The sequence below is a fragment of the Sciurus vulgaris genome (assembly GCF_902686455.1).
Source record: "Sciurus vulgaris genome assembly, chromosome: 6".
NCBI lineage: Eukaryota > Metazoa > Chordata > Mammalia > Rodentia > Sciuridae > Sciurus > Sciurus vulgaris.
The window spans coordinates 114,162,100-114,190,003 of record NC_136466.1 but is presented as its reverse complement, the minus strand read 5'-3'; the positions used below and the strand labels follow the sequence as shown (position 1 = coordinate 114,190,003).

Sequence of the window (27,904 nt, the reverse complement as noted above, 5' to 3'; positions counted from 1 at the left end):
TATAGCTGAGTAATATTCCATTGTGTATATGTACCACATTTTCTTTATCCAGTCATGTGTTGAAGGGCACCTAGGTTGGTTCCTTAGCTTAGCTATTGTGAATTGAGCTGCTATGAACACTCATATGGCCATGTCATTATCGTATGCTGATTTGAAGTCCTTTGGCTATATGCTGAGGAGTGGGATAACTGGGTCAAATGGTGGTTCCAGTTCAAGTTTTCTGAGGAATCTCCACACTGCTTTCCAGAGTGGTTTCACCAATTTGCAGTCCCACCAACAATGTATAAGTGGTACTGGGGATTTAACCCAAGGGTACTTAATCATTGAGCCACATCCCCAGCCATTTTTATTTTTATTTTCACACAGGGTCTCACTAAGTTTCTGAGGGCCTCACTATATTGCTGAGGCTGGCTTTGAACTTGTGATCCTCATGCCCTAGCCTTCTGAACTGCTGGGATCACAGGAGTGTACCACTGCGCCCACCATCATTTCTTTTATTTCATCTTTGAAAATCCTGTGAGGAACAATTGGCCCTGTTTCATGGATTGTAAGGCTGAGGCAGAGACCATTGGTAGCTTTTCCAGTCAGTCACTCACTTTGAAGTGAGGATTTGAACCCAAGGATTCTGGCACCAGAGAACTTGCTCTTCATTACTAGGAGGTGTTGGGGTTGGGGAGCATTCCAAGCAATTTTTTTTTTTTTTTTTTTGGTACTGGGAATTGAACCCAGAGGTGCTTTGCCACTAAGCCACATCCCCAGCCCTTTTTATTTTTCATTTTGAGACAGGGCCTTGCTAAGTTGTTGAGGTTGGCCTCAAACTTGTGATCCTCCTGGCTCAGCCCCCTGAATTGCTGAGATTACAGGTGTGAACCACCGCATCTTGCCTGAACAATTTCTTGCAAACTGGATGCCTTCACATTCCCTTTACTCAGAGATTTATGGGCTGTAAGTCATAACTTATAGATCTTCCTGCTTTCATCCCCCTCCCCATAGTGAACAGTCAGTCATGCTGAAACATCCTGAGTCAGGATGTTGGCAGACTCAGGGATTTCCTCAGAACTGTGATAATCTCAGCCAGGGCTTCTTGCTTATTTCAGATTCTTGCAGGTAGAGGGAGCGTTGCTAATTACCACCCCCAAAATTCAAGATAAGAGCATTTGGCTTACCTCATTTGCCTAGAAGGCAACTCTCAGATAAAAAGTCTTTTTGTGGAAGACTCTTGTTTCTCAATCCAGTAGAAGTTTGAGAAGAGAGGGCTCTGGGACATAGGGTAGGGATTGAAGGAGACAGACAAGGGCAAAGGGGAATTCCCAAAGGGCTTTCTCTCGAAAACAGCTTCATGACAGGTTGGAGCCCTGAGGTTTTGGCGGGTCCCTTGCCTAGCACAGTTCATTTCATTCTGGCTTCTTTGCTGGTGACCATCATGGCTACTTGCTTGGCCTTCAACCTCACCTTGAGAAATTCAACTTTCATATTGCCGTTCAGGTCAGAAGACCAGAGGACACTTCACGTTGAGGTTTGACCTCCTTAGATCTATTCAGGAGACATATATAATTTTTCACAAGTCTACCCAGATGTCAGTTTATGTCCATTCTCAAAAGATACAGCTCCTTCTCAGACTGGCCAGTGCAGGGCAGGCCAAGATGATGAACCCAATCGAAGGATTACTCTTGGTCTAGAGTCACAGCTCAAAAGTGGTGGGGTGAGAAGGAGTTGGTCAAATAAAACAAAATTTTAGTTAAGAGAAATAAGTTTAGGGAAGCTATTGTACCTCGTGATAACCTCAGTTAATATAATGTATTATATATTTGAAAATTGCTAAGAGAGCAGATTTTAAGTTTCTCACGACAAAAATGATTTTTGTGAGTAATGCACATATTTAAATAGCTGAATTAGAGCCCCACTTCTTTGACCTCTGCCGCCGCAGCCGCAGCCGCTGCCACCTCCGGGGAAGAGAGGAAGCCGGATAGGAGCCCACGTCGCCTGTCACCCACATCCTCCAACCCCGCCGCCCAGAGGAGTCTAAGATGTTCGCCTGCGCCAAGCTCGCCTGCACCCCCGCTCTCATCCGAGCTGGATCCAGAGTTACATACACACCAATCTCTGTATCAGTGTTATCTCGACCAGAGACTAGACCTGGAGAGGGCTCTACAGTTTTTAATGGGGCCCAGAATGGTGAATGTCAGCTAATCCGAAGGGAGTTTCAGACCAGTGCAATCAGCAGAGACATTGATACTGCTGCCAAATTTATTGGTGCAGGTGCTGCAACAGTAGGAGTGGCTGGTTCTGGTGCTGATATTGGAACAGTCTTTGGCAGCCTTATTATTCGTTATGCCAGAAACCCTTCGCTGAAGCAGCAGCTGTTCTCGTATGCTATCCTGGGATTTGCCTTGTCTGAAGCTATGGGTCTCTTTTGTTTGATGGTCGCTTTCTTGATCTTGCTTGCCATGTAACAGAAATTACTGCTTGAAATGTTGGCATTCATAGTAATTATGGATGTAATTCCGTGTATTTTACTGTGACTCCAAAAACTGTAGTGTTGGTGTCAGGGAAATGTACGTTATTTCCAAAGTCATTTCATTAAAGATGAAAACTTTAAAAAAAAAAAAAAAAGCTGAATTAGCCAGTCCAGTATGTATATATATGTCAAAACTGTTCATATATGCATATTCCATAAACATGCAATTTCTACTTGTCAATTAAATAAATAAATAGGACTGAAGGTGTAGCTCAGTGTTGAAGCACATGCTTAGCACATGCAAGACGCTGGATTCCATGTCCAGCACCACCAAAAAAAAAAAAAAAAAAAAAAACCAAAATAAAAATAAATAGAGAAATTCACAGACAGGTCAAGAAATGTTTAATACAAGGAATTATATCTTGAAGGAAAAAAATTAAAAATAGGTTCTGAAGACTGAAACTTTGGTCTCTCCAAAATAACCCAGGCTTTCCCACCTGAAAAATGAAACTAAGAAGGCCCAAACTGTGGAGCTATAGAATGATAGACATTCTGGAGAAATAAGAACAAATAGGCAGGAGCAGAAGGCGCATGTGCAATGCCAGCATTGCCATGGCCATGCGGTGGATCCTGTCAGAGTGAACTCCCAGGCTCAGGCAGCTAGATCTGCACAGTGACCTGGGCTCCTGTTCATGCCTGTCTTCAGACGCATACTAGGATCACCACAAGTAATCCATGTAGGAGAGCAAAGTGGCAGGAATTTTAGCACTTCTAGTTGCGCCCCACAAATACTAAATGAATAGTTGTACAACCCGAGTTCTTGGCCAGCCAAACCCCTTTCATATCTTGTGGTATGCTTTTAAAATTTCCAGTTCCAGATATAATCAGTGAAACCCAGACTGTGAGGAAAATTTACAAACAATCTGGATTCATCCACAAATAAATTACAAGGGGAGGAAAAGAAAATGTTTTAGATTTAAAAGACATCAGCCAATTGCAATGTCTGAACTTTAGATTCTGATTTAGAAAAATAAAAATTAAAAAAAAAAAAGCACTTACACCACCAACACATGGGTATTTAATATTAAGGAACTGTTTTTGTTAAGGCATGATTTTTTAAAATCCTTATCTTTTAAAGGAGAGACACAGGAATATTTACAAGTAAAATCATATGACTTCTGAGATTTACTTCAGAATAAACAAGAATGGGGAGTGGATGGGGTAAAACTGACCAAAGTTTGACTTGAGTGTTGGAGATATGGAGGTTCCTTCTTCAGTAATTCTAATCCTGTGTGAATATACAATTTTCCACAATAAAGTTTTTGGGTTTCTTTTTTTTTTTTTTTTTTGGGAGGGGGCAGTACTGGGGATTAAACTCAGGGGCACTTGACCACTGAGTCACATCCCCAGCCCTATTTTGTATTTTATTTAGAGACAGGGTCTCACTGAGTTGCTTAGCCCCTTGCTTTTGCTGAGGCTGGCTTTGAACTCATGATCTTCCTGCCTCTGCTTCCTGAGCTGCTGGTATTATAGGCCAGGCATGTGCCACCATACCCAGCTACAATAAAGTTTTTAAAAAGTAAATAAATAAATACATAAATACATAAAAAGAATTCCAATTTCAATGAACAGAAATCTTCATTGGAAAATACCAACACTTCCCTTCCTATCCTTTAAAAATTTTTTAAAACCATAAATTCTGATAAATGTTACATTTTAAACAAAGGATCCCATCTACACAAATCTCTGGTTAGAGGGGAAATTTGCCTTTTTCCAGTAAGAATTAGACACAGTCCCCTTCAAGTTCCTAGGTGGCTTCTGAAAGCACTTGGAACACAGAACTTGGCTAGCCCTGCTTTCCCAGGATCAGGTAATTAAGCCTACCCAATGCTACACAGAAGCTATAATTAAACCCTTGTCATGGATTTAAGTCATTCACCCCAGGCTACATGGTGAAGCTGGAGTGAGAAACTTGGACCAAATATTGAGAAATAATTCCTCATCCATGGTTAAACTGGCCAGCGCCCAGAGCTGAGACTCCAAGCTCTTGGCATCAGGTGTAAGAGGCAGCAGCCATGCTCTCATCTCCTCCACAGAGAATGATAGAGAACTTTCTAGAGCAGAGAAAGCTCTAAATGAATAGCAAGTTTTCTTCAGTTCATCTGGAAGAACCTGAGTTTCTCCTCAGAGATAAAGAGAAGTGGGGCTGGACGTGGTGGCACACGCCTCTAATCCCAGTGGCTCAGGAGGCTGAGGCAGGAAGACAGCGAGTTCAAAGCCAGCCTCAGCAGAAGCAAGGCTCTAAGTAACTCAGTGGGACCCTGACTCTAAATAAAATTCAGAACAGGGCTGGGGATGTGGCTCAGTGGTTGAGTGCCCCTGAGTTCAATCCCTGGTCCCCCCAGCCCTGACCCACAAAATAAAAGAGAAATGGGACCAAATTTCCCCCAAACCAGCACCCTATCAAATGTCACTGCTTTTGAGGTGAGAAGTGACAGGGAAAACATGTGCCTCAAATACAAAGTAAACCAATGAAGGACAGAGCTTCATTTCTTCCAAGATTCTTATAGTCCTGCATGATTTCACACTCAGAATTTAAGTTCATATTGGCAACTATTTAAAACTGTGAAAAGTCAGTGTTTTTAAGTGTGGATAAAAAGACTTATTGTTGCCAGGTATGTAAACTGGTGCAACATCTCCAGAGGACAGAGGGCAGTTTACTATGACCCAAATCACACATATCCTTCACGCATATCCTTTGACTCAAAAATTCCATATCTACAAATACAGTGCCTCCACTTGAGCTCCCTGCCTCTCATTGCCACATGAACTTACCAGAATCCCTTATTGGCTTTCTTGCCCCACATTCCTCCGCTCACGTTCATGGTTAAACTTCCTGTGTAGGATCACTTGTCATCACTGTGTACTTCATTACTTCTTATCCTCTATTGAACACGCTACTTTCTGGCTTCCCATCCTCTGGTAGTCTGTCTGGGTCCCCGATATTGTGCAGATGTAAGATTCATCGGTCACGTCTCTGTTCTATCTCACTCGACCTGAGTGATGTTCAACAAGGTTGAACATCCTCCCCTTTATGCCGCTGGCTTCCCTGACAGCATGTTCTCTGGACTTTCTTCTAGGCTCAGTGCCAGTCATTTTCAGTCTCTTTTACAGGCCCCTCCTCTGCTCAAAGTATTTTGAGTTCCAAAGGCTTCTGTCCTAGGCCCCTTGGCTTTATCTGTATTCCTCCCCCTATGTAACCACCCCCAGCTCTTTGTTTTAAATGCTAGTGAAATGGCAAAGCTATATCTCCACCTGAGTGTTTTTTTTTAAAATCATTCAGACTTATGATTAGGCAATGGGGGAGGGGTGCCATCTTCCAAAGGGTTTAATATAGTTTTCATGGGACTCTGGTCAATTTCCATGAGAACAGGTTGTTTATAAAAAGGAACTTGAAATAGTAACAAAAACAGCATGGTATTGGCACCAAAATAGATAGGTAGATCAATGGTACAGAATAGAGGACACGGACACAAACCCAAATAAATACAATTTTCTAATACTAGACAAAGGTGCCAAAAATATGCAATGGAGAAAAGATAGCCTCTTCAACAAATGGTGCTGGGAAAACTGGAAATCCATATGCAACAGAATGAAATTAAACCCCTATCTCTCACCCTGCACAAAACTCAACTCACAATGGATCAAGGACCTTGAAATCAGACCAGAGACCCTGCATCTTATAGAAGAAAAAGTAGGTCCAAATCTTCACCTTGTTGGCTTAGGATCAGACTTCCTTAACAGGACTCCCATAACACAAGAAATAAAAGCAAGAATCAATAACTGGGATAGATTCAAACTAAAAAGCTTTCTCTCAGCAAAGGAAACTATCAGTAATGGGAAGAGAGAGCCTACAGAGTGGGAGAATATCTTTGCCACTCATACTTCAGATAGAGCACTAATTTCCAGAATATATAAAGAACTCAAAAAACTCTACACCAAGAATACAAATAACCCAATCAACAAATGGGCTAAGGAAATGAACAGACACTTCACAGAAGAAGATGTACAAGCAATCAACAGATATATGAAAAAATGTTCAACATCTTTAGTAACAAGAGAAATGCAAATCAAAACTACACTAAGATTCCTTCTCAGCCCAATTAGAATGGCGATTATCAAGAACACAAGCAACAACAGGTGTTGGTGAGGATGTGGGGAAAAAGGTACACTCATACATTGCTGGTGGGACTGCAAATTAGTGCAGCCACTCTGGAAAGCAGTGTGGAGATTCCTTAGAAAACTTGGAATGGACCTACCATTTGACCCAGCTATCCCACTCCTCGGCCTATACCCAAAGGACTTAAAATCAGCACACTACAGAGATACAGCCACATCAATGTTGATAGTGGCTCAATTCACAACAGCCAGACTGTGGAACCAACCTAGATGCCCTTCAATTGATGAATGGATAAAGAAACTGTGGTATATATATACAATGGAATATTACTCAGCCATAAAGAATGATAAAATTATGGCATTTGCAGGCAAATGGATGAAATTGGAGAATATCATGTTAAGTGAGATAAGCCAATCTCAAAAATCCAAAAGAGGAATGATCTCACTGATAAGCGGATGATGACACTTAATGGGGGGTTGGAGTGGGACAAGAATGGAGGAAGGAGGGACTGTATAGAGGGAAAAGAGAGGTGGGAGGGGTGGGGGAAAGGAAAAAATAACGGAATGAATCAAACATCATTACTCTATGTAAATATATGAATATGCAAATGGTATGCTGTTACTCCATGTACAAACAGAAACAACATATATCCCATTTGTTTACAATAAAAATAAATTTAAAAAAATAAATAAAAAATAAAATAAAAGGAGCTTGACCCCTGAATCTCAGTCTTCCTGCCTTACTATAGGATCTCTTCTGCTTATGTTCCTACCATTATGATGCCATCCATCATGAGGCCTTCACCAGAGGCCAAAAACGTAGGACTACTCAATCTTGGATATTTAGACTCCAAAACAATAAGCTAAATGAACCTCTTTTCTTTATAAAGTACCAAGTCTCAGGTGTTTTGTTGTAACACCGGAGAACTAAGACATTCAAAATTCCATGGTCAAAACAGAACACTTGGTTTTCCATCTCCAAACTCACTCACCCCTAATTATTTTACAATCATTCATCAATCAAAAAAATCTAGGCATGATCTTCAATTAACAGGACCTTCAAAATACAGCCCAAATGAGTCCCTCTCTCCATTTATTATTGTTCAAATTCAAGCCAACCTCATATCTTCAATTATTCTCAACTGTTCTCTCTCTCTGTCTCTCCCTTCTGTAATTCATATTCCACATAGTAACCAGTGGCTTCTTAAATGATCAGTGAGACAACTGTATGGAAATTTATCTGGAGTGAAAGTCAAGCTCCTCACATCTTTCAAATTTCTGCAATTATTCAGTGCCTACCCATGCCTCAAACCTACTTGTTCATATCCTTCTTTCCTTGAGCATTTCTATAAAGCCCTGACTTGATAGCCTCTCATTGTTGGCTTTATTGTCATTTGCATTGCAACTTCAATTTTTTTTAAATTTATTTTTGTTGTAAACAAATGGGATACATGTTGCTTCAGTTTGTACATGGAGTAACAGCATACCATTTGCATATTCATATATTTACATAGAGTAATGCTGTTTGATCCATTCCGTTATTTTTTCCTTCCCCCCCACTCCTCCCACTTCTCTTTTCTCTCTATACAGTCCCTCCTTCCTCCATTCTTGTCCCCCTCCAACCCCCCATTAAGTGTCATCATCCGCTTATCAGTGAGATCATTCCTCTTTTGGATTTTTGAGATTGGCTTATCTCACTTAACATGATATTCTCCAATTTCATCCATTTGCCTGCAAATGCCATAATTTTATCATTCTTTATGGCTGAGTAATATTCCATTGTATATATATACCACAGTTTCTTTATCCATTCATCAATTGAAGGGCATCTAGGTTGGTTCCACAGTCTGGCTGTTGTGAATTGAGCCACTATCAACATTGATGTGGCTGTATCTCTGTAGTGTGCTGATTTTAAGTCCTTTGGGTATAGGCCGAGGAGTGGGATAGCTGGGTCAAATGGTAGGTCCATTCCAAGTTTTCTAAGGAATCTCCACACTGCTTTCCAGAGTGGCTGCACTAATTTGCAGTCCCACCAGCAATGTATGAGTGTACCTTTTTCCCCACATCCTCACCAACACCTGTTGTTGCTTGTGTTCTTGATAATCGCCATTCTAATTGGGCTGAGAAGGAATCTTAGTGTAGTTTTGATTTGCATTTCTCTTGTTACTAAAGATGTTGAACATTTTTTCATATATCTGTTGATTGCTTGTACATCTTCTTCTGAGAAGTGTCTGTTCATTTCCTTAGCCCATTTGTTGATTGGGTTATTTGTATTCTTGGTGTAGAGTTTTTTGAGTTGTTTATTGTTGGAGGCCACTGCCCTGTAGGGACCGCAGTGGTGGCTGGCCTCGCCCTATGGCGCCAAGAAGCCCAGCTGCAAGTGCTTTCTATTGGCTGACTGATCTCCTCCGCGTCCGTGCTTAGCTCGTGATCAGTACATGTCCTCATTACCCAACATTAAGTCTCCATGAGCCAAACGCCTGACCCGTTAAGGTGATTGGCTGTTATATCCCATAAAGCTGTGTATTTTGCGCAGCAGCAGGAGCAAGCAAGGCAGAGCAAGCAAGGCAAGGAGGGCAGGCAGCAGCTGCGGGACGAGAAAAGAGGAGAGGCGGCCGCGGTGCGACGAGAGAGGAAGAAGAGAAGAAGGAGAGAGAGAGCTGCGCGACAAGAGAAGAAAAAGAAGACGGCGGCGGTGGAGGAGGAGGAAGAACCAGGCACTCGGCTCAGAAGCTCTCCCATAAAAATAAAGACCTTAAAACTTCATTTGAGAGCCGAGTCTTCATTGTACTCGCTGGACGAGGCACTTTATATATTCTGGAAATTAGTGCTCTATCTGAAGTATGATTGGCAAAGATATTCTCCCACTCTGTAGGCTCTCTCTTCCCATTACTGATAGTTTCCTTTGCTGAGAGAAAGCTTTTTAGTTTGAATCTATCCCAGTTGTTGATTCTTGCTTTTATTTCTTGTGCTATGGGAGTCCTGTTAAGGAAGTCTGGTCCTAAGCCAACAAGTTGAAGATCTGGACCTACTTTTTCTTCTATAAGAAAGAACAAAAAGTATTCTCTGGTCTGATTTCAAGGTCCTTGATCCATTGTGAGTTGAGTTTTGTGCAGGGTGAGAGATATGGGTTTAATTTCATTCTGTTGCATATGGATTTCCAGTTTTCCCAGCACCATTTGTTGAAGAGGCTATCTTTTCTCCATTGCATATTTTTGGCACCTTTGTCTAGTATTAGAAAATTGTATTTATTTGGGTTTGTGTCTGTGTCCTCTCTTCTGTACCATTGATCTACCTGTCTATTTTGGTGCCAATACCATGCTGTTTTTGTTACTATTGCTTTGCAATAGAGTTGAATTCTGGTATTGCGATACCCCCTGTTTCATTCTTCCTGCTAAGGATTGCTTTAGCTATTCTGGGTTTCTTATTCTTCCAGATGAATTTCATGATTGCTTGCTCTATTTCTGTGAGGTACATCATTGGGATTTTAATTGGAATTGCATTGAATCTGTATAGCACTTTTGGTATTATGGCCATTTTGACAATATTAATTCTGCCTATCCAAGAACATGGGAGATCTTTCCGTCTTCTAACGTCTTCCTTAATTTCTTTCTTCGGTGTTTTGTAGTTTTTTTTTTTTTTTTATTGTAAACAAATGGGATACATGTTCTTTCTCTGTTTGTACATGGCGAAAAGGCATACCATTTGTGTAATCATAAATTTACATAGAGTAATGTTGTTTGATTCATTGTTATTTTTTCCCTTCCCCCCACCCCTCCCACCCCTCTTTACCCTCTATACAGTACTTCCTTCCTCCATTCTTGCCCCCCTCCCTAACCCTAACTCTAACCCTAACACTAACCCTTCCCTCCCCCCCATTATGTGTCATCCTCCACTTATTAGCGATATCATTCGTCCTTTGGCTTTTTGAGATTGGCTTATCTCACTTAGCATGATATTCTCCAATTTCATCCATTTGCCTGCAAATGCCATAATTTTATCATTCTTTATGGCTGAGTAATATTCCATTGTATATATATACCACAGTTTCTTTATCCACTCATCAATTGAAGGGCATCTAGGTTGGTTCCACAGTCTGGCTATTGTGAATTGAGCAGCTATGAACATTGATGTGGCTTTATCTCTGTAGTATGCTGATTTTAAGTCCTTTGGGTATAGGCCAAGGAGTGGGATAGCTGGGTCAAATGGAGGGTCCATTCCAAGTTTTCTAAGGAATCTCCACACTGCTTTCCAGAGTGACTGCACTAATTTGCAGCCCCACCAGCAATGTATGAGTGTACCTTTCTCCCCACATCCTCGCCAATACCTGTTGTTCCTCGTATTCTTGATAATCGCCATTCTAATTGGGGTGAGATGGAATCTTAGGGTGGTTTTGATTTGCATTTCTCTTATTACTAGAGATGTTGAGCATTTTTCCATATGTTTGTTGATTGCTTGTAGATCTTCTTCTGTGAAGTGTCTATTCATTTCCTTAGCCCATTTGTTGACTGGATAATTTGAATTCTTGGAGTAGAGTTTTTTGAGTTCTTTATAGATTCTGGAGATTAGTGCTCTATCTGAAGTATGATTGGCAAAGATATTCTCCCACTCTGTAGGCTCTTTCTTCGCATTGCTGATAGTTTCCTTTGCTGAGAGAAAGCTTTTTAGTTTGAATCTATCCCAGTGGTTGATTCTAGCTTTTATTTCTTGTGTTATGGGAGTCCTGTTAAGGAAGTCTGATCCTAGACCAACAAGGTGAAGATTTGGACCTACTTTTTCTTCTATAATCTGCAGGGTCTCTGGTCTGATTCCAAGGTCCTTAATCCATTTTGAGTTTAATTTCGTGCATGGTGAGAGATATGGGTTTAGTTTCATTCTGTTGCATATGGATTTCCAATTCTCCCAGCACCATTTGTTGAAGAGGCTATCTTTTCTCCATTGCATATTTTTGGCACCTTTGTCTAGTATGAGAAAATTGTATTTATTTGGGTTTGTGTCCGTGTCCTCTATTCTGTACCATTGATCTACCTTTCTATTTTGGTGTCAATACCATGCCGTTTTTGTTACTATTGCTTTGTAGTAGAGTTGAAGATCTGGTATTGCAATACCCCGTTTCACTCTTCCTGCTAAGGATTGCTTTAGCTATTCTGGGTTTCTTATTCTTCCAAATGAATTTCATAATTGCTTGCTCTATTTCTGTAAGGTACGTCATTGGGATTTTAATTGGAATTGCATTGAATTTGTATAGCACTTTAGGTAGTATGGCCATTTTAACAATATTAATTCTTCCTATCCAAGAACATGGAAGATCTTTCCATCTTCTAAGGTGTTCTTTAATTTCTTTCTTTAGTGTTGTATAGTTCTCATTGTAGAGGTCTTTCACCTCTTTTGTGAGATTGATTCCCAAGTATTTTATTTTTTTCGAGGCTATTTTGAATGGGGTAGTTTTCCTAATTTCTCTTTCTGAAGATTCATCACTTATGTATAAAAATGCGTTGGATTTATGGGCATTGATCTTGTAACCTGCTACTTTACTGAATTCACTTATGAGTTCTAAGAGTTTTCTAGTGGAATTTCCAGGTTCCTCTAAATATATAATCATGTCATCAGCGAACAGGGATAGTTTGAGTTCTTCTTTTCCAATTTGTATCCCTTTAATTTCTTTGGTTTGTCTAATTGCTCTGGCCAGAGTCTCAAGAACGATGTTGAATAGAAGTGGTGAAAGAGGGCATCCCTGCTTTGTTCCAGTTTTTAGGGGGAATGCTTTCAGTTTTTGACCATTTAGAATGATATTGGCCATGGGCTTAGCATAAATGGCCTTTACAATGTTAAGGAATGTTCCCACTATCCCTATTTTTTCTAGTGTTTTGAGCATGAAGGGGTGCTGTATTTTATCAAATGCTTTTTCTGCATCTATTGAAATAATCATGTGATTCTTGATTTTAAGTCTATTAATATGGTGAATTACGTTTATTGATTTCCTGATGTTGAACCAACCTTGCATCCCTGGGATGAAACCCACTTGATCATGGTGCACTATCTTTTTAATATGTTTTTGTATGCGATTTGCTAAAATTTTGTTGAGAATTTTTGCGTCGATGTTCATTAAGGATATTGGTCTGAAATTTTCTTTCCTTGATGAGTCTCTGTCTGGTTTAGGTATCAGTGTGATATTGGCTTCATAGAATGAGTTTGGGAGGGTTCCCTCCTCTTCTATTTTATGGAATACTTTGAGAAGTATTGGAATGAGCTCTTCTTTAAAGGTTTTGTAGAACTCGGCTGAGAACCCATCTGGTCCCGGACTTTTCTTTGTTGGTAGGCTTTTGATGACTTCTTCTATTTCAGTACTTGAAATTGGTCTATTTACATTGTTTATGTCTTCCTCGTTCAGTTTAGGCAATTCATATGTCTCTAGAAACCTGTTGATGTCTTTGAAATTTTCTATTTTGTTGGAGTATAGATTTTCAAAATAGCTTCTAATTATGTTTTGTATTTCAATCCTGTCTGTTGTGATATTTCCTTGTTCATTCCGAATTTTAGTGATTTGGGTTTTCTCTTGTCTTCTCTTTGTTAGTGTGGCTAAAGGTTTATCAATTTTGTTTATTTTTTCGAATAACCAACTATTTATTTTGTCAATTTTTTATATTGTTTCTTTTGTTTCAATTTCATTGATTTCAGCTCTGAGTTTAACTGTTTCCTGTCTTCTACTACTTTTGGTGCTGTTCTGTTCTTCTTTTTCTAGGGCTTTGAGCTGTAGTGTTAGGTCGTTTATTTGTTGAGTTTTACTTCTTTTATTAAATGCGCTCCATGAAATAAATTTCCCTCTAAGTACTGCTTTCATAGTGTCCCAGAGATTTTGATATGATGTTTCTTTGTTCTCATTTACCTCTAAGAATTTTTTAATTTCCTTCCTAATATCTTCTGTTATCCATTCATCATATAATAGCATATTGTTTAATCTCCAGATGTTGGAATAGTTTCTGTGTTTTACTCTTTCATTTATTTCTAACTTCAATCCATTATGATCTGATAGAATACATGGTAGTGTCTCTATCTTCTTCTATTTGCTAACATTAGCTTTGTGGCATAATATATGGTCTATTTTAGAGAAGGATCCATGTGCTGCTGAGAAGAAAGTGTATTTGCTCTTGGTTGGATGGTATATTCTATAAATGTCCGTTAAGTCTAAATTATTGATTGTGTTATTGAGATCTATGGTTTCTTTGTTCAATTTTTGTCTGGAAGATCTGTCCAGTGGTGAGAGAGGCGTGTTAAAATCACCTAGTATTATTGTGTTATGGTCTATTTGTTTTCTGAAATTGAGAAGCATTTGTTTGACATACGTGGATGAGACACTCTTTGAGGCATAGATGTTTATGATTGTTATATCTTGCTGATTTATGCTTCCCTTAAGCAGTATGAAATGACCTTCTTTATCCCTTCTGACTAACTTTGGCTTGAAATCCACATTATCTGAAATGAGGATGGATACTCCAGCTTTTTTGCTGAGTCCATGTGCATGGTATGTTTTTCCCCATCCTTTCACCGTTAGTCTATGGGTATCTTTTTCTATGAGGTGAGTCTCTTGCAGGCAACATATTGTTGGATCTTTCTTTTAATCCATTCTGCCAGTCTATGTCTTTTGATTGATGAATTCAGGCCATTAACATTCAGGGTTATTATAGAGAAATGATTTGGTTTCCCGGTCATTTGGTTCATTTTTAAAATTTTGTTTATTTATTTGTTTGACACAACTTGTTTCCTCCTTTATTTGACAATTCCTTTAGGATAATTCCTCCCTTTGCTGATTTGCTTCTTTGTTTTTCATCTCTTCCTCATGGAATATTTTGCTGAGAATGTTCTGTAATGCTGGCTTTCTTTTTGTAAATTCATTTAGCTTTTGTTTATCATGGAAGGATTTTATTTCATCGTCAAATTTGAAGGTAAGTTTTGCTGGGTATAAGATTCTTGGTTGGCATCCATTTTCTTTCAGGGCTTGAAAAATGTTGTTCCAGGACCTTCTAGCTTTTAGGATCTGGATTGAAAAATCTGCTGATATCTGTATTGGTTTCCCCCTGAATGTAATTTGGTTCTTTTCTCTCACAGCCTTCAAAATTCTGTCTTTATTTTGTTTGTTAGGTATTTTCATTATAATGTGCCTTGGTGTGGGTCTGTTGTAATTTTGTGTATTTGGAGTCCTATAAGCCTCTTGTACTTGATTTTCCATTTCATTCTTCAGATTTGGGAAATTTTCTGATATTATTTCATTGAATAAATTGTTCATTCCTTTGGCTTGTTCCTCTAGGCCTTCCTCAATCCCAATAATTCTTAAATTTGGCCTTTTCATGATATCCCATAGTTCTTGGAGATTCTGTTCATGATTTCTTACCATCTTCTGTGTTTGTTCAACTTTGTTTTCAAGGTTAAATATTTTGTCTTCAATGTCTGAGGTTCTGTCTTCCAGGTGTTCTATCCTATTGGAAATGCTTTCTATGGAGTTCTTAATTTGGTTTATTGTTTCCTTCATGTCAAGGATTTCTGTTTGGTTTTTTTTCAATATCTCTAACTCTTTATTGAAATGATCTTTTGCTTCCTGTATTTGCTCTTTTAACTGTCGATTGGTGCGATCATTCAATGCTTGCATTTGCTCTTTCATCTCATCGTTTGCTTCTCTGATCATTTTAATTATGTACATTCTGAACTCCTTTTCTGTCATTTCTTCTGCCATGCTGTCATTGGGTTTTATTGATGTAACATCTAGATTTGTTTGCAGCATTTTCTTACTTGTTTTCTCATATTGTTCAGGTATCACTGGACCACTGAGATATTGCAGATTTCCTCTATTGACTTACAATGTCCCTGAAGATTTCTATATATATCCCCCCTTAGCCTTCAGTAGGCTGAAGTCTTGGAGGAAGTTGATAATGCTGTGCTCCACAAGGAAGCTGCCTCTCTAGGAGTGGTGGCCTTCAGGTGGGGTATAATCCCTGCTAGTGGGCAGAGGTGCCTCCACTTGTTGACCAATGGTCATCCAAAGGGGACCTAGGCTGCGGGCTGAGGCAAGGCCTGTTTGGGCCTGAGTCTTTGGTTTTACTGTCCTTGTGGGGAAACCTCACCCGGCAGGAAAGACTCACCCGGTGGGGAGGTCTCGCTGGTCAGTTCCCTCCTAGAGGTTCCCCTCAATTTACAGCTACTGCCTGGGCTGGTCTGCCTTCCTCTGCAAAGTTCCCAGGGGCCCGGCCCTACCTCCTGGGCCTGGGAGCCTCACCCTTCACAGATGAATCTCCTTAGGCTGCCCCTCCTCAGAGAATCTGCCCGCAGGCCTGGAACCTTCGCTCCGCCCTAAGCCTGTCTCTGTGCGGCTCTTCCACCCAGAAGCCTCCTAGATCCTGGGACCCTGCTCTGCACCTAATCGCCTGGCTATGCGGCCCCTCCTCTGAGCAGCCACCTGGGGCCCTGTACAATCGCTCTGAGTCCCAGAGACCCTCCACAGGCCTCTTCCTCCAGACAGCCGCCCAGTATTCCGGTGCGGTCACTAGGAGTCCAAGAAACTCACTTCGTGCCTCCTCCTCCCACCAACCACCCGTAGCCCTGGGCAATCAATCACTCCGAGTCGAAGTGACCCTCCCTGTTCCTCCTCCTTCTCCAGATAACCCCCCGGGTGTTCAGGAGCGGTCGCTCTGAGTGGCTCTGAATCCACGTGACCCGCTGCACGGGTCCTCTGGGCAACCGCCCGGAGCTCTGGTTCGGCCACTCAAGACCAAGCAACCAACCGTGCTTCTCCTCCAGGCAGCCCCCCTGTGTTCAGGAGCTGTCACTTTAAGTCCAAACAACTCACCACTCGCCTTCTCCTCTGAGCAGCCGCCTGGAGCGCCAATGCAGTCACTGCGAGTCCAAAGGACCCGCTGCGCTCCTCCTCCTCCTACTCCTACTCCTCCGGGCAGGCCCCGGTGTTCAGAAGTGGTCTGAGTCCAAACAGCTCGCCACGCAGCCCCTTCTCTGGCAACCGCCTGTAGCTCTGGTGTAGTCACCCCGAATCCAAGCGGCCATGCTCCTCTTCCTCCTCCTCCTCCCCAGGGCAGGCCCCGGTGTTCTGAGTCCACACAGCTCTCCTTGCCACTCCTCCACTGGGCAGCCGCCGGAGCCCCAGTGGTTGCTCCGAGTCCCAGCGCTGTGCCGAGCCTGTTTTGTAGTTTTCATTGTAGAGATCTTTAACCTCTTTGGTTAGATCGATACCCAAGTTTTTTATTTTTTTTTTGAGGCTATTGCAAATGGAGTTGTTTTCCTCATTTCCTTTTCAGCTGTTTCATTGTTTGTGTATAAAAATGCTGTAGATTTATGCGTGTTGATTTTATAGCCTGCTATTTTGCTGAATTCATTGATGAGTTCTAGAAGTTTTCTGGAGGAGGTATTTGGATACTCTAAATATAGAATCATGTCATCCGCAAATAGTGAGAGCTTGAGTTCCTCTTTTCCTATTCGTATCCCTTTAATTTCTTTAGTCTGCCTAATTGCTCTGGCTAGAATTTCGAGGACAATGTTGAATAGAAGTGGTGAAAGAGGACATCCCTGTCTTGTTCCCGTTTTTAAAGGGAATGGTTTCAGTTTTTCTCCATTAAGAATGATGTTGGCCATGGGCTTAGCATAAATAGCCTTTACAATGTTCAGGTATGTTCCTACTGTCCCTATTATTTCTAGTGTTTTGAGCATGAAGGGATGTTGTATTTTGTCAAATGCTTTTCCTGCATCAATTGAAATAACCATATGATTCTTATCCTTATGTCTATTGATATGATGGATTATGTTTATTGATTTACGAATGTTGAACCATCCTTGCATTCCAGGAATGAACCCCACTTGATCGTGGTGCACAATTTTCTTAATATGTTTTTGGATACGGTTTGCCAATATTTTGTTAAGGATCTTTGCATCTATATTCATCAAGGATATTGGTCTAAAATTTTCATTCCTTGATGTGTCTTTTCCTGGTTTGGGTATGAGGGTGATATTAGCTTCATAGAATGAGTTTGGTAGGGTACCCTCCTTTTCTATTTCCTGGAATACTTTGAGAAGTATTGGAATGAGTTCTTCTTTGAAGGTCTTGTAAACTCGGCTGAGAATCCATCTGGTTCTGGGCTTTTCTTGGATGGTAGGTTTTTAATGACTTCTTCTATTTCATTACTTGATATTGATCTGCTTGAATCGTGTATGTCCTCCTGGTTCAGTTTGGGAGGAGCATATGTCTCTAGAAATTTGTCAATGTCTTCGGTACTTTCTATTTTGTTGGAATACAGATTTTCAAAGTAGCTTCTCATTATGTTCTGTATCTCAGTGGTGTCTGTCATGATATTTCCTTTTGCATCATGTATTTTAGTAATTTGAGTCTTCTCTCTCCTTCTCTTTGTTAGTGTGGCTAAGGGTTTCTCTATTTTGTTTACTTTCTCAAAGAACCAACTTTTTGTTATGTCAATTTTTTGAATAGTTTCTTTTGTTTCAATTTCATTGATTTCAGCTCTGATTTTAATTATTTCCTGTCTTCTACTACTTTTGCTGTTATTCTGTTCTTCTTTTTCTAGGGCTTTGAGCTGTAATGTTTGGTCATTTAATTGTTGAGTGTTCATTCTTTTCTGGAATGCGCTCCATGCAATGAATTTTCCTCTTAGTACCGCTTTCATAGTGTCCCAGAGATTTTGATATGTTGTATCATCATTCTCATTGACCTCTAAGAATTTTTTAATCTCCTCCCTGATGTTTTTTGTTATCTATGTTTCATTGAATAGCATATTATTTAGTCTCCAAGTGTTGGAGTAATTTCCTTTTTTTACTTTGTCATTGATTTCTACTCTCAGTCCATTATGATCTGATAGAACACAAGGCAGTATCTCTATTTTTTTGCATTTCCTAAGGGCTGCTTTGTGGCATAACATATGGTCTATTTTCGAGAAGGTTCCATGTGCTGCTGAGAAGAAAGTGAATCCGCTCGTTGATGAATGGAATATTCTATATATGTCTATTAAGTCTAGGTTATTGATTGTGTTATTGAGTTCTGTGGTTTCTTTGGTTGGATTTTGTTTGGAAGATTTATCTAGAGGTGACAGCGGTGCGTTAAAGTCGCCCAGAATTATTGTGTTGTGGTCTATGTGATTCTTGAAATTGAGAAGGATTTGTTTGATGTACAGGGATGCACCATTGTTTGGGGCATAAATATTTACTATCGTTATGTCTTCCTGATTTATGGTTCCCTTAAGCAGTATGAAATGTCCTTCTTTATCCCTTCTGACAAACTTTGGCTTGAAGTCCACTTTATCTGATATAAGGATGGAAACCCCCACTTTTTTACTGAGTCCATGCGTGTGGTAGGTTTTTCCCCATCCTTTCACCTTTAGTCTGTGGATGTCTTTTTCTCTGAGATGAGTCTCTTGCAGGCAGCATATTGTTGGGTCTTTTTCTTTTTAATCCATTCTGCCAGTCTATGTCTTTTGATTGAGGAGTTTAGGCCATTAACATTCAGGGTTATTATTGAGAAATGATTTGTATTCCCAGTCATTTGGCTTATTTTTGGTTTTTAAGTTGGCTTGGTTTCTCGTTTGAGTAGTTTTTCTCTAAGGTAGTTCCTCCCTTTGCTGACCTCCATTGTTGTTTTTCATTTCCTCCTCATGGAATATTTTGTTGAGAACATTGTGTAGTGCAGGCTTTCTATTTGTAAATTCTTTTAACTTTTGTTTATCATGGAAGGATTTTATTTCATCTTCAAATCTGAAGGTTAGTTTTGCTGGGTATAGGATTCTTGGTTGGCAACCATGTTCTTTCAGAGCTTGAAATATGTTGGTCCAGGCCCTTGTAGCTTTTAGAGTCTGGGTTGAGAAGTCGGCTGCTTTCTGTATTGGTCTCCCCCTATATGTAATCTGATGCTTTTCTCTTGCGGCCTTCACAATCCTATCTTTATTTTGAATGTTAGGCATTTTCATTATAATGTGCCTTGGTGTGGATCTGTTGTGATTCTGTGAAATTGGTGTTCTGTAAGCCTCTTGTATTTGATTTTCCATTTCATTCTTCAGGTTTGGGAAATTTTCTGCTATTATTTCATTGAATAGGTTGTTCATTCCTTTGGTTTGTATCTCTGTGCCTTCCTCAATCCCAATAATTCTTAAATTTGGTCTTTTCAGATGACCCATAGTTCTTGGAGATTCTGTTCATGATTTCTTACCATCTTCTCTGTTTGGGTGACTTTATTTTCAAGATTAAATATTTTGTCTTCATTGTCTGAGGTTCTGTCTTCCAAGTGGTCTAGTCTGTTGGTGATGCTTTTCATTGAGTTTTTTATTTGGTTTATTGTCTCCTTCATTTCAAGGATTTCCTTTTTTTTTTTTTTTGAGAATCTCTATCTCTGTGTTGAAATGACCTTTTGCTTCCTGTAGGTGCTCTTTCAGCTTATTGGTATTATCATTCATTGCCTGCATTTGCTCTCTTATCTCATCCTTTGCTTCGTGAATCATCTTAATCATGTATAATCTGAAGTCCTTTTCTGACTTTTCTTTTAACATACTGTCATTGGATTCTATTACTATAGAATCTAGATTTGTTTGGATAATTTTCTTCCCTTGTTTTTTCATGTTGTTCATGTATCTTCCCCTCTAGCACTGCAGATCTGGGGTATTGCAGATTTCCCCCTACAGGCTTATAGTGGCCCTATAGGTGTCCAAAATCCTTTCTGTAAGGGGAGATCAATATTAGCAGTGCCCAAATCAGACACTATGCAATCCTAGACTAAATAGCCCCTATGGGGACAATAACAAAATTGCCATAATAAACAAAATGAGGTCAAATGTTATCTTCGGTAAAACAAACAGGTTAACAATAATGTCTGCAGTTTCTGATGGAGGACAAAGAGGATGCAGAGGGATGAAGAATATGGCTGACAATGAGCTTCAAGCCTCCAGCAGATGTCTCAGGATGGGATTTGACCCACCCGAAGATTGGAGCTACGGCTTCCAGGATTATCCAAGATGGTTGCTCTGACTTCCAAATATGTTGGCAAATGGGGAGCTGCAGCTCAGGGTTGGACATGGTCAGCTGGAGGTCCTGGAGACAGGATGCAGTTGGTCCAGCAGTGGTCCTGGAGGTCAGGTGTGTTTGGTGTGGTTTAGGATCCTGGAGGCCGGGTGCAATCAGTTGGCCTGGGTTCCCGGTGATAGGGCGCCGTCAGTTGGTCTGGGGGTCCTGGTGGCAGGGAGCAGTCAGTCTATGTGAGGGCCCCAGAGGCAGGGAGTGATCGGTCGGGCTGAGGGATCGTGAAGACGGGACTCAGTCAGTCCAGCCAGGGGTCCTACAGAGCCTGGCTGTTGTCTCAAAATGGCGGCAGCCACATGTAATCAAACCTGCAGGTACTGTAACAGTGAACTTCCAGGCAGCAGCAGACAGCTGATTCTCCACTGTCGGTCTGCGGTCAGTCTGCTGGTAGCTGTCGGACGATCGGGAGGTGAACCTCGAGCGTTGGGTGATGGATAGGGGCAAGGCAGGTGATGGACAGGCAAGAGGCAGGCAAATTGTGGATGATAGATGCCTGACAGTGAGCAATCTGCTCTCACAAAAGATGTCAATATGCTGGCAGATTGCAGGTGATCACAGCAGACAAATGGGGTAAAGGGCAGGGGATCGATAAGCAGCAAAAAGTGCCTCACTGAGAAACAGATATCCTCTGCTTGAATCTGGCATTGCAGAGCGATAAGGAATGCAGCCTCCCTCTGGTCCGCCATCTTGGCTCCTCCTGCAACTTCAATTTTATGCCCTTAGAAACCTTTGAAAGCACCCACAGACCACTCCAGATGCAGAAATGAGTGGTTTCTGGGTGCTTTCAACCTTCCCCAGTCAGGTGTAGAAGTGCACACCTGTAATCTCAGCAACTCAAGAGGCTGAGTCCCTAAGCAACCTAGCAGTACACTCCTTCAAAATAAAACATAAAATGAGCTGGGAATATAGCTTAATGGTAAAGTGCTCTGGTTTTAATCCCTAGTACCAAAGAAAAAAAGAAAGAAACCTTCCCTGATCCTCCAATTTAGAATACTCTTAGCATTTACTGCTATTGTATATTTTTCTTGTTTTCTGTCTTTCTCCAAACAGAAAGTAAACTCCATGAGAACAGTGTTCTTGTCTATTTAGTTCTACTACTGGCATCAGATCTGCTATTTTGCTGCTGCCATTATTCTCCCTCCCCCACACCACTTTACAACCCAGATTGTTAGCCTGGAAACTTCCTTACCAGCCATTGGTCCGTTGTTAGTAGCCACAAAATTCCACTGCTTAAGAATAGCTGTCCCGCCATTCTCTCTCTCTCCTCCTCACTCTTGCTACCCCCCCTCCTTCTCTCTCTCTCTCTCTCACCCTGCAGGGAGACACTCTGCCTGTCCACTTAATAAAATCCCATGTGAGTTCCCACGTACGGAGTGTTTTCTGGGTGCTTTTGTCTACAATGTCCTTTAGTCCCTAAACCATGTCTTGGCACACAGGACATGGTAGAAGAATACTGAATAAGCAAGCTATAGTCACTCAAATATTATTTGGATAGCATAAACTGGACTCCATAAATTATGGTATATGCATAAAATGGATATAGTTACTTAAAATAAGGAGGTCAGCTAGATGTAGTAATGCACCCCTAAAATCACAGCAACTCGGGAGGCTGAAGCAAGAGGATTCCAAGTTCAAGACTAGCCTAGGCAACTTAGTGACAGTCTTTCTCAAAATGAAAATTAAAAGGGCTGGGCATGTATCTCAGTGGTGAAGTGCCCCTGGGTTCAAGCCACAGTTCCCAAAGTAAATAATTAATTATATAACGAGGTTAATCTATAAATGCTGATATTATAATAATGTCCAAAATGTGTTCATATATGCAGTGTGATAGCCAGACTCCAATATGGCCCCTAGTGACCTTCTCCAGTTATTTATGCTCTTGCATAGTCACCCCACAAATTTAATTGGAGTAGTTCATGTGACCAACAAACCATGGTGGAGGTGACAATGTGACTTCTGAGGCGAGGCATTGCATCGTCCCCCTTGTTCTTCCGCATCACTCGTTTGGGAGAAGCCAGTTTTCCCATTCTGCGGTCACTCAAGCAGCCCTGTGGAGAGGCCTCTCTGGAGAGGAACAGAGGCTTTCTGCCAACAAGCAGCACTTGCCAGCATTGTGATTCAGGCACATGGACACTGGATCCTCTGGCCCCAGATATGCATTTCAGCCAACAGCATCTCCAAACAGTATCTTAACTACCACTTCATGAGATCCCCAGGCTGTTCTTGAATCCATGACCACAGATACCATGCAAGTTAGTAAATGTTTAGTATTGGTTTAAACTACAAAATCTTGAGGAAATTTGTATAAATATCGATAAATATAACTAGTACATAGGATAACTCCTATTTTTAAAAAGGATGTAGGTACACATGCTTATTGATGAATAGAAAACATCTCAAAAAACACACAATGGAGTAACTAGGTTCCAATGTGGGATGTGTGCGGGTAGGGAGGGTTATGTTCATTATGCTCTTAAATTGTCGGGTCTTAAGCCCCCTTGCTCTTCTCAACCAGCGACAAGGGAAGGGGACACTCCCCAACAAGGTCAGACTGGGATAGGTAGGGCCAACTGACCGCCCGCACACAGCCCTCCGGTGGAGGACAATCAGACGTGACAGGGACACCCGTCACAGCAGGAACTCATTTATTGAGGAAGTCACACAGCTTTTATGTAGGGTGGGGGCTAGGCGGGAACCAATCAGCTTAAAGGTCAGCAAGGCCCAGGGGCTGTCCCATAGGACTATATGGCAAGCACAAGCCGATCATTTGGGGAACCAACCCCTGATGGTGGTCCGATTTATCATCATTAACCTTTGAAACCGCCTTTGAGGCCTTGATCTTGCTCATTCTCCAGGGAGCAAGGAGTCAGCCCAAGTTAGTTAACATGTCATTAGTCCCAACATTAAACTTTCAAGATTTTTTTTTTTTTTTTCCCTGCGGTGCTGGGGATTGAATCCAGGCCTTGTGCTTGCGAGGCAAGCACTCTACCAACTGAGCTATCTCCCCAGCCCCAAGATTTTTTTTTACCTGAATCACTTATTTTTTATTTATTTATTTATTTTTATTAAAAATCATAAATTTACATAGGGCAATCTTGTTTGATTCATTCTGTTATTTTTTTCCTTCCCCACCACCCCTCCCACCCCTGAATCACTTATTACTTCTATAAAGGCTTTAACTTTTGTTTTTGTTTTTTTTTTAAGGCTTTACTTTTAAAACAATTTTTTTTTGACCCTGGGGATTGCACCCACAGGTACTTTACCACTGATCTACCTCCCCAGCCCTTTTTATATTTTATTTTAAGACATGGTCTCACTAAGTTGCTGGGCTGGCCTGGAACTTTTAATCCTCCTGCCTCAGCCTTCTGAGTCACTGGGTTACAGGCAGGCACCACCATACCTGGCTTAAGGCTATTTTTCAAAAGTTGTAAGCAATGCGGAATTTAGAAGGGTAAAGCACACTGGGCATGGTGGCACATACCTGTAATCCCAACTACTCGGTAGGCTGAGGCAGGAGGATCCCAAATTCAAAGTCAGCCTGGGCAACTTGGCAAGACCCTGTGTTAAAAATAAATAAAAGAAACCAGGCTGGAGAAGTGGCTCAGTGAAGAGCACCACTGGTTTCAATCCCTAGCACCTGACCTCCTCCACCTGCATGAGTTAAGTAAGCCATAACTGTGGCCCTCCTTAACCCTCTTGTCTTTTGTTTTGTCCTTGACTTTCTGCCATTCTCAAAACCTTGCTTTGGGATAGACTATGGTTTTGATTTTGAGTAGCCTAAACACTAGAGGGTTGGGTTTGTTTTAGTTGCAGTTGGACACACTGCCTTTATTTTATTTTTATGTGGTGCTGGTAGAACCCAGTGCTTCACGCTTGCTAGGTAAGCACTCTACCACTGAGCGACAACCCCAGCCGCTGTTGTTTTTGACATTCATGTATTTCACTGAGATAATCAACCCCGTGACTATATCCTCATTTAGACAGAAATCCTGATTTGATTATTTATATTTAATAATGCAGTAATGTTGCAATAAATGTTTGTGGAATGAATGAATGAACCACTCACACTGTTGCTGGGTGCTGATGGTTTGCCTGCAGTTCCTGATGGAGCCCCCAGACTCTGAGCTGGTGGTTTCTACAGGAGGCAGCCAGTAACTCTGGTCATGCTTAATCTCTCGCCAACAAAAACAGAGGCTGGGAGACAGTTCATATAATGACCAACAGGCTGAAACAAGAGCAGTTCCTACACAAACTATGGAATTCTTCATATACTCCTTCAATAAAGGTATCCCCTTGATGTTACCTGAGTGACTCCAAATATTTACATTTAAATATAACAACCATCTCCAAGAAGTTTCAAGGCCTGGATAACATGAGGTGACTTAATTTTCAGTCTCTAAGGGCTTGTTTATTTTATTTATTTACTTTTTGTTGTTGTTTTTGTTTTTTCAGAACTGGGGGCCAGAGAGAGGACTGGACACACACCTTTCATTCATGCAGTCAGAAACCTCTCTTTGAGAAGACATCCAAAATCCCAGAGAAATGTGGGGGCCAGCAGCGACAAGCTTCGATTCTGAAATATATTCCAGTCCACTCCAGGCTCAACAAAGGGTTAAAGTTTCAGAAACAAAGTCGTAATCACTAAACTATGCACGCTGATGAGACAGTAGCCCCAGGCTTTTTGAAATCTTGATAACCAGGAAATTAATTATAAGTTTGAAACTCCTACTGAGAACAAGTGAAGTGACACACACAAGTGCCCAGTGAAACAATTCTAATCAACTCAGCTTAGCATGTGTCCTGAATAGCAGGACAGCAAGTCTCCATTCACTTTCCAAAAGTAAGAAGAGCTATTATAGTAAATGAGCCAGTGGAATGCAAAGTATTCCAAATTTTCAGATATTTTAGGACTTAGATCCTTCAGACAATATGACACAAACACAGGGAAAAAAGGCACTTCTCTGCTCAGCCCCACTTTCTCCTACATCCAATCAGGGGCCTAATTCAGATGGATCAGAGGTTTCCTAAGCCACTTCTCCAAGACCAAAAAAAAAAAAAAAAAAAAAAATTAATTGCTGGTATACACTTGTAATGCCAGCTGCTGGGGAGGCTGAGGCAAGTTTAAAGCCGGTCTCAGCAATTTAGTGAGGCTCTCAGCAACTTGGTAAGCACCTGTCTCAAAAGAAAACAAAAACAAAACAAAAAAAAAGGGCGGGAATGTGGCTCAGTGGTTAAGCACCCCTGGGTTCAGCACTGTTAAAACACAAATGGAAAAGATTTCACATTAGCAAATATGATTCTATGTCTTACATCATTTTTCTCTTTTTTCTTTTTTTGTAGTTCTGAGGACCAAACCCAGGATCTTCTGCATGCTAAGCTGAGTTACACCCTCAGTCTCTTACATCTTTGAATGTAGATTCAAAGACTTGGTGAAAATGAACCAAGAATTACACCTATTCTTTAATAGCCACTTTTGACTAAGTTTTGGGTTATCCATATATGGAATATACCTGGTTATTAAAAATAATGAGGTATAGTGAATGAATATGTTAAAAAGAGAATAAACTGTATGAACTGATTAATAAGTTAAATATATGTGCATATATATGTATATATATATATATTCTTTAAAAATTTTTTTGTTACTGGAGACTGAACCCAGGGGTGCTTAACCACTGAGCCACATTTTATATTTTATTTAGAGACAGGGTCTCACTAAATTGTTGAGGCTAGCTTTGAACTTGTGATCCTCCTTCCTCAGATTCCGGAGCCACTGGAATTACAGGTATGCACCACCACACCCAGCTACATATACATTATTTTTTTAACTTTTTTTTTTTTTTTTTTAGTTGTAGATGGACAGCACGCCTTCATTATATTTGTTTATTTTATGTGGTGGAAGGATCAACCCTAGTACCTCACACATGCTAGGCAAGTGCTCTGCTGCTGAGCTACAACCTAATAGTATAATATACCTATATTCTCCATAAACAAATTATTATAGAATTCAGTTTTATCAGGGAAATAAGAATGGTTATGAGCAGCAAATTAGAAATTTTTTGGTTTTGCTCTGTTGATTATTTTTTGATCATCAGCAGATAGTATAAAAATGACTAATAAAGAAATCACATATACCAGAATAGTTTCATCCACTAGATCTGCCTATAGACAGTCTGTGGGGTTTCTGTAAAGTCTTTTATCCCGTGTCCATCCATTTCTCACCTGTGGGGAATGTGAGGAAAATCTCAAAGGCCTGCTATGGGATTCAAAGCAGAGCAAGCAAAGAAAACAAGGTGTAAAATGGTACTGAAAGGAAAAAAGGGCAGAGCAGAAGAGGTCTCAGCAATCATAAAAATCAGCGCTCCTTGCCTGACCCTTAAGGGAGTATGTTCCAAGACCCCCTGTGGATGCCTGAATCCTACATAAAGCATGCTTGTTGCTAAGCACACACAACTAGGATAAAGCCTAATTCACAAATTAGGGCACAGTAACTAAATATAGAGCAATTGAGGGCTGGGGATGTGGCTCAGCGGTAGAGTGCTTGCCTGGCATGTGTGAGGCACTGGGTTTGATTCGCAGCACCACATAAAAATAAATGAATAAAATAAAGGTCCATCAACAACTAAAAAAAAAAAAAAAAAAATTAAAAAAAGAACAATTGTGGGCTGGGGAGATAGCTCAGCTGGTAGAGTGCTTGCCTCGCAAGCACAAGGCCCTGAGTTCGATCCCAAGTACCGCAAAAAAAAAAAAAAAAAAAAAGAACAATTGTAACAGAATACTATAATATTTAAAGTTACATGATAGTGGTTTCTTCTCTCTCCTGTCTCAAAATATCTTCTCATACTTTCACCTTTTCACTTAGAAGCGTTCACTTTGCGGCTCCTCTTAATGAAGGCTTACTTGAACACAAGCAGGAGATACCGCAACCGAGAGCCCGCGCGAATCTGATAACTGAATCACAACGGGGTGGCGCATACTGCTGGGGTTCGCTGGACAAAGGGATGATTCATGACAGCGTGAGATTTCATCACGCCACTCGCAACAGTGTGCAGTTTAACAAATGATGAATTGCTTATTCCAGAGTTTTTCGTTTAATATTTTCAGACCATAGTTTGTGGATAACTGAACGGAGGAAAGCGAAAACCCAGATAAGGGCGGAGAGGACTACTGGAATGGTGGAAACGCAACATAATATTT

At 40.8% G+C, this 27,904-nt stretch overlaps 2 protein-coding genes and 1 long non-coding RNA gene across 3 annotated transcripts in view; 2 read left to right on the top strand and 1 right to left on the bottom strand.

Annotated features, from left to right (window-relative positions):
• S100Z (S100 calcium binding protein Z) overlaps positions 1-5,425 on the bottom strand; it is a 28,088-nt gene extending 22,663 nt beyond the window's left edge. The window contains exon 1 of the mRNA XM_079143408.1: positions 5,294-5,425. The gene's annotated coding sequence lies outside the window, so the exon portion shown is untranslated. The remainder of the gene's footprint in view (positions 1-5,293) is intronic.
• LOC306664408 overlaps positions 1-27,904 on the top strand; it is a 1,052,029-nt gene that overhangs the window by 113,172 nt on the left and 910,953 nt on the right. The gene's annotated exons all lie outside the window — the stretch shown is intronic.
• LOC306664060 (ATP synthase F(0) complex subunit C3, mitochondrial-like) lies at positions 1,918-2,613 on the top strand. Its single transcript, XM_079144728.1, has one exon. The coding sequence runs from the start codon at positions 2,028-2,030 to the stop codon at positions 2,451-2,453; it is 426 nt and encodes a 141-aa protein (XP_079000854.1). The 5' UTR covers positions 1,918-2,027; the 3' UTR covers positions 2,454-2,613.

Bases quoted from the DNA above. Each gene is read 5' to 3' on its own strand.
- LOC306664060 (XM_079144728.1), top strand. From the start codon at position 2,028: ATGTTCGCCTGCGCCAAGCTCGCCTGCACCCCCGCTCTCATCCGAGCT.